Source organism: Aedes aegypti, chromosome 2 (assembly GCF_002204515.2).
Source record: "Aedes aegypti strain LVP_AGWG chromosome 2, AaegL5.0 Primary Assembly, whole genome shotgun sequence".
In the NCBI taxonomy this organism is placed as follows: domain Eukaryota; kingdom Metazoa; phylum Arthropoda; class Insecta; order Diptera; family Culicidae; genus Aedes; species Aedes aegypti.
In genome coordinates, this window is record NC_035108.1 from 349,761,660 (window position 1) to 349,773,826 (window position 12,167).

The 12,167-nt window shown below is 36.6% G+C and overlaps 1 protein-coding gene across 6 annotated transcripts in view; it reads left to right on the forward strand.

Moving 5' to 3' along the window:
• Positions 1-12,167, forward strand: part of LOC5577561 (importin subunit beta) — a 32,707-nt gene that overhangs the window by 1,605 nt on the left and 18,935 nt on the right. For all 6 annotated transcript variants that reach the window (XR_002500775.1, XR_002500777.1, XR_002500774.1 and 3 more), the window contains exon 2: positions 6,686-6,927. Coding sequence is in view for 2 of the 6 variants with exons in the window: in XM_001663385.2 (XP_001663435.1) it covers positions 6,686-6,927 (242 nt within the window). In the remaining 4 variants the exon portion in view is untranslated. The remainder of the gene's footprint in view (positions 1-6,685; positions 6,928-12,167) is intronic.

Consider the following 12,167-nt stretch of genomic DNA (forward strand, 5'->3'; position numbering starts at 1 on the left):
GTTGCACATACACCGGTTTGCAAATTCCCTTAAAACCTAATAGAGTTCGTTAATTCGACAGTTTCTACGATCAACTACAACGAATATTGGTTTGCGAATGTTTCCAATTTCAACTCGACTAACAGGAGCACCGGACGGAGCTGTGAGTAACAAAAGTAGATGGAGAACAGTTCTTGTGAGAAATTTGGTAAGAACTATTGTCTAGAACCGAATACTGATGATGTTCCACATCAGTTTGCCGACGCGTCAGCTAGCTACAATAGTAGAAATCCGAATTTCTCGATTTCCAACATGTTTAGTGATTCGGAAACGGTATGACGTATCTGCTGATTCAAATTTTATGTTTTGATTCGTCATATAGGTCACTTTACTATGAGCATATGTATGGTGTATGTGCTAGCATGAAAATGTTGACAGTTGAGTCGCTTTACAAACACATGGTGTATGTAGCCAAATTAAAAACACTGAGTAAAGTGCACATAGGGCAGAATTGAAATTTATTTCAAAAAATCGAAAAATGGTTTTAGGAATACTTTTGTTGGCTTAATATGTAGATTATGCGTTTGTCAAGCCCATGCAAAGCAAATCTCGGTTTGTTTATTTTTGCAAATACGTCGGATTGAAGAATTATGCTTGAAATAAAAAGTATCAATACTTTTATGCAAAATAATAAATTTGAATCATCTCTATTGATCTGAAAAAAAAAAATATATACCGCTTGGGTCTTGGATAATTTTAAAAAGAGTAAATCCAAATGTGTAAAAATTTGGCTAGGCAGAAATCAACAGACACATCGGTTAAAATTCCAAAATCTTGACAATGCTCTGTATGAATCCAAGCCAAATATTGTGTACTGATAGCTTACGTCCTCAACATTCGATGGCATTGGTTCAAGGCGGCAGAATCCGTCATTGATTTGAGAATTTTCAAAACCAGTTTTTCCGTTCAAAAGCAAAAAAGTTTACATGTAAATGTGTTCATTGTATTCAATACTCTAACCAGAACACAGAGAACACATTTTCATCGCATACATTTCCATTTTGAACAGAAAAACTGCTGTTGAAATTTCGATGATGACGACGATTGTTTGCGATGACGGACCCTTGGACAATTACGTCGATGAGTTTTGAAGGTTCAAAACCCTCCGAAAAAATATTTAATCTACAGAAACGCTTTTGTTTGGTCTAATTGGATTTTCGAACGTTTTTATCTGGTGGAAGACATTTTCGTGGTTTAACGATCAACGCTCCGTCATCGTAACCATCGTCATCATCAAAACTTGAAAAGCAGTTTTTCTGTTCAAAACTAAAAATTATTCGATGAAAATGTGTTCACTGTGTTTCGGTAGGGGAACAGAATACAGTGAACACATTTTCCTGTAAATTTTCTTGATTTTGAACAAAAAAACTACTCTTGAAAATTACGAAATCAATGACGGATCCTGCCCCTTTATAACATCAGGCAGCATGACCGAAGACATTGATTTTTCGTCTAAATATTTTGCATTTCCTGGACTGTTCGCTGCGGTTAGCACGATACCCTGTTTATAGGACCAATTCCTCATTACTTGGAACATCTTGTAGTTCTTTGTAAATGTTGTGATATATTTGTGTGTCACTGCCAAAGGGTGGATCATTCCTGATGCATTGAAATATTGTTTATGCATTCAAATGCATTTAAATGCAAACTCAACAGATTTTCAATTCATGGCTTGTTCAAACAATTGACTAGTCTTTTCTAAATTGTCAAAATCGTTTTTTCACATACTCTTAAGGGATTATAACATTCTTTACAGCACCTGATACCTAGGGCTCATGAAGTTACGGGAATCGATACGTGAGTCATACCAAAAAGCTTCAAATCTCTTAGTGGACGTAAAGACAGCATTTTGACGTGTTCAACGAAAAAGTAAACCTGCGAACAATAGTTTTACCCATTTGTTGGTCGAAGCTGTTAATTCATTGGCAGTAGGAGCAACCTGTATAGGAAGGAATTTTAAATAACCTGTATTGCCAGTTTTTTTTATCAAGTTTGTGAATCACGAATGAGTGGTTGCAATGCCATGAAATAAATGACTCCTAATATAACCGAATACTCCATCTTTCATATTTTAAACTAGTACTTTAAAAAAAGCATTGAGCAATATATTTTCAGTTTTAAACTTCAGTTTGATGATCAAAAATTAATGAAGTTTATGATTAGTGATCAGGGATTGAATCCTGAGTAAATTAAGAGAATCTCTCACGCATCGCTCTTTTGTAACTATCATAACATGCTGCACATTATGAGAGACTGTTCATCGTATCCTGCTAAAACTTCGATCAGATTGGGGGAATAATAGTGCATGATAAAGCCCCTCTAAACATGCTCCAAGCCTGGGGGACACTATTGCTATTGGAAGTTCGTGGATTGTTTATCGTGCCAGCGAAGAAAAACACCTATCCCCAACGGTAAACAAGCGAGAAAAATGGATTTTATCATCGCTCTCTCTTTGGGGCTCTCGCTCGCTGCTTCCATTTATCAGACTTGTTACACTTTGCGATACAATGACGATTGTGGACCGCAACAGATGGGATGTTTTTCTTTGCTTGCTTTGATCGTGCTTCATACTCAAGTGAGAGCGAATTATGCAATGCCTGTTAGTGATAGAACATCAATGAAAGTTATTTTTTTTTGTTGGGAAGCCCTGGCCACGAACACAGGGTTTGACGGTGCCAAAGTAGAAGGTGCAATATAATAATACCCGTCTGTGAAACATATCACCTTCCCAATACTTTGGCACACCTCCAACGGTTCCTGATCATGAAACGGCTGCTTTCAGGCGGAGGATCTGTTAATTTGTTTCGGCATATTATCAGGTTCTCTTCGAACGAAGGGACCGCCAGGGCTCAGTAGTTGCTTATAAACCAGTGCTGGTTGTTGATGTTTCAGTTCGTTTACACGAGCTATAGCATCCTTTGTACTAATCAGTAATGGAGGTTAAGTTCCGAAGCCAACGTGTGATCAATCGTTTTATAATGCAACATGAGAATGGGTGTTTGGTGGAACTGTGCGTTACACTAGTCGTTATTAGATGTAGTGATTGTGAGGGTGCTAATAGTGATTTTATAATCAAATCTATGGTGGTGAAAATTTGAAAATGAAATTGGAAGTGATTCTGATAGATAGCCATACCATCTCCCAGAGCTGCGGCAACACACGTGAGCTTTTATACTGATGGGTGATATGCAAAGACGCGTGATCGGGTGGTGATTGATCAACGAAAGAATGTGCAAATTGACGCTCAAAGGCCGGTTCTTCAACTTCAGCATCATAAACGTGCACAGCCCTCACTTCGGAAGCACTGATGATGACAAGGACCCATTTTACGCCCAGCTTGAACGCGAGTACGACCGCTGCCCAAGCCACGACGTCAAGATCATCATAGGTGATTTGAACGCTCAGATTGGCCAGGAGGAGGAGTTAGGACCGACTATTGGAAAGTTCAGCGCCCACCGGCTGACGAACGAGAACGGCCTACGACTGATAGATTTTGCCGCCTCCAAGAATATGGCCATTCGTAGCACCTATTTCCAGCACAGCCTCCCGTATCGGTACACCTGGAGATCACCTCAGCAGACAGAATCGCAAATTGACCACGTTTTGATCGATGGACGGCACTTCTCCGATATAACCGACGTCAGAATCTATCGTGGCGCAACATTGACTCATACCACTACCTGGTGATGGTGAAACTGCGCCCAAAACTATCCGTCATCAACGATGACGGAAACAGCAAACCTGCCAATTCCGGGACAAAAAGCGCCGCCTGGAAGAGGTCGAATGCCAAGATATGGAGTTGCTGTGCCGTTCTATAGAAACGCAATCAAGAAACTTCTCGTCATGTCTGTCATGTCAAGAACGTAGAAAGAGTAGAAGGGACGACTAGTTTCTTTTAATCGTAACTCTGGATCGTACAAATGTCATTTTAAAAGGAACTATCTGTAGAAAATGTCTTGGACTCAAGATTTTTGTCAAGATTTTTTAACTAACTTAACATTTTTTTTTATTTTGAAACGATGTTTAAAAAATTTAACTCGCATATTCCGTTTCAAAATGATAGGGAGCCGGATCCTATTCTTGACACTTTTGATTCACTTCGGCAGCGTTTTTTTTGACAGCTACATAGCTCAAATTTAGCCATAATATGCGTCGTACTTATGCGCTTCGTAGTGCAAAGTTTCAGACAATTCGGCCAAGAAAAAAAAAACATGCCAAAGTGAATCATTGAAGTACCCAAGTGGTTCTGCACCCTACAGGTCAATACTTATTAGTGACCAGTGGTCCCGACAAACTTCGTCTTGCCATCAAGTAAGCTGTAGAAAAGCGCCTTGAAAAGTCCCGTACAAAATAACGGTTTAGTTTGTTCCCGTTTTTTCGACTTGACCGTTCAATAACCTGTAATGGAAATTTCCTTGACTTCCCTGGGCATAGAGTATCATCGTGCCTACCACACGATATACGAATGCGAAAATGACAACTTTGGTAAAGAAAGCTCTCAGTTAATAATTGTGGAAGTGCTCATAAGAACACTAAGCTGAGAAGCAGGCCCTGTCCCAGTGAGGACGTAATGCCAAGAAGAAGAAGAAGAACCTGTGCTTTTTTATATACACAAACACGTCGGAACAGTTTAGGAACATAACTCGCATAACTTATGATCTCGTCCTAAAAGCCATTGGTAACCATGTGTGTAGCTCGTTGTTTCTGAGCATTTGAATAGATTTACATTTAATTATTCATTCATTTGCTCAGAAACAATGAGCTACACGCGTGGTTACCAATGGCTTTTAGGGCGTTATCTCAGATTATGCGAGATAACTATGAAATAATTTTCAAAATCTGATAACCCGTTCTAAAGCTATTTCGTGACATACAAACACCATCCCTTTTTTATTTATATAGTTATTTTGCAATAGTCTCATGAAAACAAGCGTTAACTTCATTTTATCAAAGTTCGACCAAAAAATAGTTTTGAGATTTTTTCGTCAAAAATTATGTTCATCTAAACATGTAAATCAAGCCTAATTTTTCAAATCGGCGTATCTAACATTTGGAAGGATTCGAGAAAAATGCGATGCAATATATTGTAAAGCATTTTAAATCCTGTTTAAAATGTTTTGCATTTTTTCTATCGCTGTGTCTTCTACAAGTTGAAAAAAAGAACACCGTTTCTAACCACTATTAAACAATTCCGATTTGTTTTGAATTAGATTGAAAAACTGGTGAAATTATCGAATAAACCCTTTTGCTTTGTGCTGCTCACATACACCATGATGATTCGTCGATATCATACCTTGCTTGATACATACACCTTGCTTGATGCGTCGGTTTGACAGTTCATTTATCACATGCGTCACGTCATATACACCAGTATTGTTTTGAAGTTGCACATACACCGGTTTGCAAATTCCCATAAAACATAATAAAGTTTGTTCTATTCGTCAGTTTCTACGTTCAACTACAACGAATATTGAATGTTTCCAATTTCAACTCGACTAACAGGATCACCGGACGGAGCCGTGAGTAACAAAAGTAAATGGAGAACAGTTCTTGTGAAAAATTTGGTGAGAAATTTGTCTAAAACCGAATACTGATGATGTTCCACATCAGTTTGCCGACCCGTCAGCTTACTGCAGCTGTGAAAATCCGAATCTCTCGATTTCCAACATGTTTAGTAATTCAAAAACATTATGACGTATCTGCTGATTAAAATTTTATCTTTTGATTCTGCATATAGGTCGCTTTGCTATGAGCATATGTACGGTGTATGTGCTAGCATGAAAAATGTTGACAGTTGAGTCGCTTTGCAATGGTAGGGTGTATGTAGCCAAATTAAAAACACTGAGTAAAGTGCACATAGGGCAGAATTGAAATTTATTTCAAAAAATCAAAAAAATGTTTTAGGATTACTTTTTTGGACTCAATATGTAGATTATGCGTTTGTCAAGCCCATGCAAAGCAAATCTCGATTTGTTTATTTTTGCAGTTACGTCGGAATGAAGAATTATGCTTGAAATAATTTTTCTGAACTGTCCAACTTCATGACGTTATCTTGTATGCTAAATTTCATTCATAAATTTTGTCGTAATAATAATGCTTATTACGTTGAAAAGTTTGCTATCACCATCGTCGGACCCCTCGAAGTTTGTTTATGCTTGTGTGTGTCTAACAATTCATAACAAGAGAGAAAAGAGCAGGAGAGAGGAGAGCCAACAACAGTAACATAACCGCAAAGTGGAAATGGAACCAAAGGCGTAAATTTGAACAGCTTCCCAGTTGCTAACTGCAGGAAATATGATTTATTATGCTTAAATTTCAGTTTGATATGCTTCATTATCTAAACCGTATTTCTTGGTTGAAATATTTTATTTTCCATTTTTAGAAAGTCAATGTTATTCATTTATCGAAGATTTTTTTTATCTTGTGTTAATGTGAGAAGACCGCCAAAACCATTCTGCAGTATTTAGTTCTTCTTCTTCCCTTTTGGGTCGGTGTTAAATGCAAAACTGACCTATGACTTCAAAATAGTAACACTCTGTTGTTGAGTTATGTTTAATATTTTCTTTAAGATTATTATTTCGTCCCAGCCAATGAACCAATTTCGATTACTTCTAATTGACTTTCCTGCCATCCTATTCTTCCACAGACAAAGATGAACTGCTGGCAGCGAAAAACTTCCTGGAGCAGGCCGCCGCATCCAACCTGGCCGGCTTCATCCGGGCCCTGTCCGATGTGCTGGTCTTTGTTGGCAATTCCGGCGTGGCCCGCATGGCCGCTGGTTTGCAGCTCAAGAATCAGCTCACCAGCAAAGATCCCGCCATAAAGTTCCAGTACCAGGAAAGGTGGCTCTCATTCCCGGAGGATATGCGAGAATACGTTAAAAAGAATGTAAGTAAAATGATTCAATTTTATTTTTATGTTCGCGCAGGGCACCGTTTCCACATCAAGTTGATTTAAAAACCAAAAGATATATTGACTCTAAAGTACCTTAACAAGAACCAAGGTCATAGGCGCATCTATTATTCGATAATCATAAACTGTTTCCATCTACTTTCATCTTTGGAATAATGGAAAAATATTTAATTTGTGTCTAAAATTGACCCAATTTCTTATTCGTAACCTATCAACATTCAAACATACAACATTATATCACAATGATTGCTTAAGTCCATCAACATTATAATATTCATAAGCGGACATATAAGGAACTGAGGTTAAATTATGAAAAATCCCCCTTTCTCAATCATTTTCGCTATGAAATCCAATAAGTAGCAAAAAAGACAATTTTTGTTGATGGATCCATTGTAAATAATATTCGAGTGCACTGAATGCAGTTTATGTCCCTTAGGGTGGTGCCATTAGTGGATAACCTAAGCTATAAAAAATCATAACATAAAAACGAAAAGCCCTAACAGAGATCTTTTAGCGTTAACAGATAGATTAACAATCTCTACTATATGAGAAAAATATAAAAAGAGCGATAACATTATTTTTTGGGCATAAAATCGCTTGAGCCACTATTGGTAGACGTCCGGGAATGGTTCAGGAAATTTTGAACAAAATAGTTGATTTTAACATAGGTCTGACATTTTTTCCTCGGAGCAGCAACTAAAATCTTGCGAATGAAGCATAAAGATCATCTCTGTGACATTTCTTCATTTTTATATATCTATTTAAAACACTGCTTCTGTCAATTTATCCACTACTGGAACACTACGGCAACTATTGGTGCAAGGGAGCAATTCCTACATCATGCTGTCCATATTTCCACATAATTGAAGTTACCTAAATATTCAATTTCATTTGAATTCATATAAATATTTATTTATTTATTTATTTATTTCATGGCGTCAATCAGAAGTTCACCTCCCAGTGACCGGCAGTGCTTTTATGGAAGAAAATTATATGCCTGTATTTATTGATACCCTTCGACATACATTTGAATTCATATAAACATTACACACAAAATGTGAACCTATTTTGCACTATACCATGACCCCACAGTTATGGATCAAATAGTGTGGAGTCCAACCTATAAATTTCAATAAAACGACATGAAAAACATTAAATTGTCATTTAAAAGCACGAATCGAATCGTTTCAAATTGGAACTTCGGTTAGTAAACTGTTTTGGGTGTAATATTTACATAGGATTGCATAAAAATTAAAAATTTTGTCGGTTCCTGAAAACCATATTATGGATCAATTTTCATATTATGGATCAAATTGTGACATATTACGGATCAGTGCGCAAAATCAAGATATTTTCAACTCAATACATCTGTATTGCATGGTATGGCGAAAGTTAACAATGTTTCATATATCACTGCAAAAAATAGCAGTGTTAGAGCTGGAAACAAGGGTAAAATGCCCTTTTTATTGTGGTACTGCATTGTAATAACTGAGACATGAACTGTTTCCGCTCCACACCAAGTTTTCCACCCATTTTTGTCTGCTAAAATATGAAATTTACAAACCTTGATGTTTTATTAGTTTTATCCTTAGTGCTGTTGTCTAAAAAATGTCGAATCCAATGCATAAAATAGCAGAAATCTACATTCTTTGGAAGTGATCCATAACCGTGGTAAACAATCATTTCCTGGTCCATATTATGGATCACTAGTTAGAAGTGCTAATATTCGGTATTTTGAATGAAAATTCAAGTAAAATGTTTTTCAAAGATGAATTCATACTAAATCGAAGCGAACGAGCATAACACATGCTATAACATTTGAATTTTACCACCTGTGGGAGCTTATGAATGCTGACGGCACTTCTTACAGAAAACGACCATATAATGATAGCTGTGTGGTACCAACTAAACATTTGTCAAAAACACCTTTATTTAGCGGTTGAATGTTGTGCTTAACATTACAAATGGTAGAAGACAAATAGTATAACATGGGAAAAATATGTTTTACGTCAACGTTTATGTTTTGAGCGAGTTATCCGATGTTGAACGCCAAAGTGATCCGTCACTGTGGGTGATCCGTAACTGTGTGGGCATGGTATTTGTTTTATAATAAACATTCAGTTTAATTTGAATGAGTAGAATTTGTTTTGTTGTTTTTATCATTTTAAAAGAAAAAAGGTGAATCCACCTAATGGGTTGTGGAGCGTCTTGCTGGGTAGTGCTTCGTGAAGCCCAAGCAGGGCAGTTCGGTTTTGCGTCGTCCGATAATTTTGCTCACGGTTTCGCGCGTGTTTTCGTCGCCGGAGAATTGTTTTCCCTGTTTTGGAGCGTCTTGCTGGGTAGTGCTTCGTGAAGCCCAAGCAGGACGGTTCGATTTTGCGTCGGCAGATAGGTTTTGCTCACGGTTTCGCGCGTGGTTTTGCCGCCGATTTTTTTTTCCTGTTGTGTAGCGTCTTGCTGGGTAGGTATTTGGGAAGGCCCAAGCAAGACGGTTTGTTTTCGGGACGCCAAGAAGTTTTGCTGTCAGTGTCAGTTTTGTGTTCAGTCGAGTATGGATAACCAACTGGTGAGTTCGTTTCATGCTTATGATAACACATTTTTTCTTGAAAGCGTAACTTTTATGTAATATTAAAACAAACTTTGTATGGTTCGTCACTATAAGTGTCGGCATTATGCTTTTTTCTTATACAATTTCAATATACATATATTTTTCTCTTTCTGACATTATTAAAAATTATCTTTTGAATTGTTCTGTTCGACATTGTGAATGTTCACGTATTTTTTTAAAACTTCTACCATATCGAGACAAAATGCACAGTAATACTCATATGTAATTTTCAAACAAACTATACATGGTTCGTCACTACAAGTGTCGGCATTATTCCTGTTTCATATAATTTCAAATGTATACATGTAATTTTCAGTTTTCGTTATTAATAAAAACGTCTTTTGAATTGTTCGACATTATAGATGTTGACATATTTTTTAAAGCTTCTACCAAAAACTTCTCGAGACAAAAATACAAAACTAGTCGTATATTTCCACCTTGTCCATGGATCGCATAACCGACCAGAGGTGACTCCCAGATCTTTTCCTCGCTCACTAATAAACACCCTTCCCGTGGTGATTGTGGAGATGCAGAGGTATTCTCGGTCTCTAGAAGCAACAATCATTACACCCTAACATTCTTTCCCCATCCCAACTGACTGTAAGGACTTGGCCGGCGCCGTTATTGATCAATAATATTAGATCTGCTAAAATTGCACTTCGAAAGTAAGCGGAAAATCCCATCCCTTATTCATTTGGATCGTAGTGCAATTCTTACCAGTTCCGATCAATCACGGAGTAGCAACCTTTGACATGTACAGTCAGTCTATGCTATGCTATGCTATGCTTTTAAAAGAAAAAAGGTGAATCCACCTAATGCTGGGTAAGGAAAGAGGTGGAGCAGATTAAGGCTGAAAGCCTCTATAATAAAGCAGGGTGTCTAACACCTGGAAAAACCTGTAAAACCTGGAATTATCGGGGAATTTTATTCAAACTGAAAAAAGTGGAATTCTCAGGTAATTTTTGCAATAAAATCTCTACAATCGTAAAAAAATTTGGCTGGCTGCGCCGCTATCAAATCGCTATTTGAGCTGTTCAAGTGGTTCTTTTGAGTATGATTTTTTTTCGATTTACCAAAACATGATTGACGTTTTCAATATATTTATATTCAATCAGTAAAGTATTAACATACCTATGGCTGGTCGCAAATTTCTTTTAAGAGAATTGATCTTTATTTTTGATGAAAGTTCTCAAAAATCCCCTTTTTATCTTTCTTGCAGATGATGCAAATTTTTTTCTCATATTTCTTAAGAACAGCTTCAGGAATTTATCTGAAATACTATCAGGAACTAATAATGGGTTTTCCCCAGAAGTTCTTCAAGAAATTCCTCTATCAATTCTATCAGTTATTTTTCAAAGGATGCTGCATGAAATTTCTCCAGAATTTGCTTTGAGAAATTCTTGAGCACTTCAACGTTACTACCTCCAGTAATTTTCTCAGGGATTAATTTGAATAATTTTCCAAAGACTATCCTAGGACTTCATTAACTTAAAATTGTTTCACCTTAAGAACTTTTCAAATAATCCCTTAAAATCGACATGTGTTTCATTATTGAGTTTCTCTTTTCCTAAATTTCTATGTTTTTTCCAAAAGTTATTTCACAAAATCCTGTGGGATATCATCCAGAGATTCAATTGATTTTTTTTCAATAATCTTAGCAATAATCTAGAAAATCTTGTAAAATTCCCTAAAAAGTGAGTTCTTCTAGAAATCCTTATTCATCAAGGATGACTAAAGGACTTACACAAGTTTTAACCGAAATAAGATTTGCTTTAGGAATCAAATTACGATTTTATTTTCAACAGTTTCTCAGCTTTCTGGAAAAAAATCATTCACATTCCCTTGGAGAAATACATGGATAACTCCTGGAAGAAAGTTTAAAATATTTTTGATAACTCTCTTAGAATATTGGATGACTTTCCAAAGAAACCTTAGGAGCAATATCTGGAATAATTCCTGAAGGAATCATTAGAGAATTTTTTTGTCGAGGTCCTAAAGAAATTCTGAAGGACAATTTTGTAGAAAATCCTTAGAAATCCTTGGAGACAAATCACAGCTGTTGTGCAAAGTACAACAACGTGACAGCCCGAAGGTTAAGTCATATATTTCACATTTTTTCTCAATGCGAAACAACTTTTACCAAAATAATTTCAAGTGGATTACGTTACTCCAGAAGAAAAAAAAATCAAAACAAACATAGCTGTCGCTGCTCGATAGGCTCACACTTTGACAGAAATGTCAGTTTCCTCTAATCTCTCTTATAGAGCTTAGTGACATTTGAACACACGTAGACTAACATACGCTCGTCATACACAGTTTGTTTTTGTTTTCCTCAAAGAAACTTGCACACACTTTCCAGACTCATCAAAATGCATATGGAAATATTACCCAATTTGAAAAATTTACACCCGGTTTCTGGGTGTTTTTCTAGACTGAGTGCATATTGTTTTCCTCTAAGGTTCACAACTACATCTACACTAGGGCACCCATACCATTGGGCGTGATAACCACTATAAAGAATCACTAGTTTCGTTCAATAATTACGATGTATTTGTACCTGTGTAAAATCGACTCAAGTATTGTTTTATTGTTTTGATTCATGCTTACA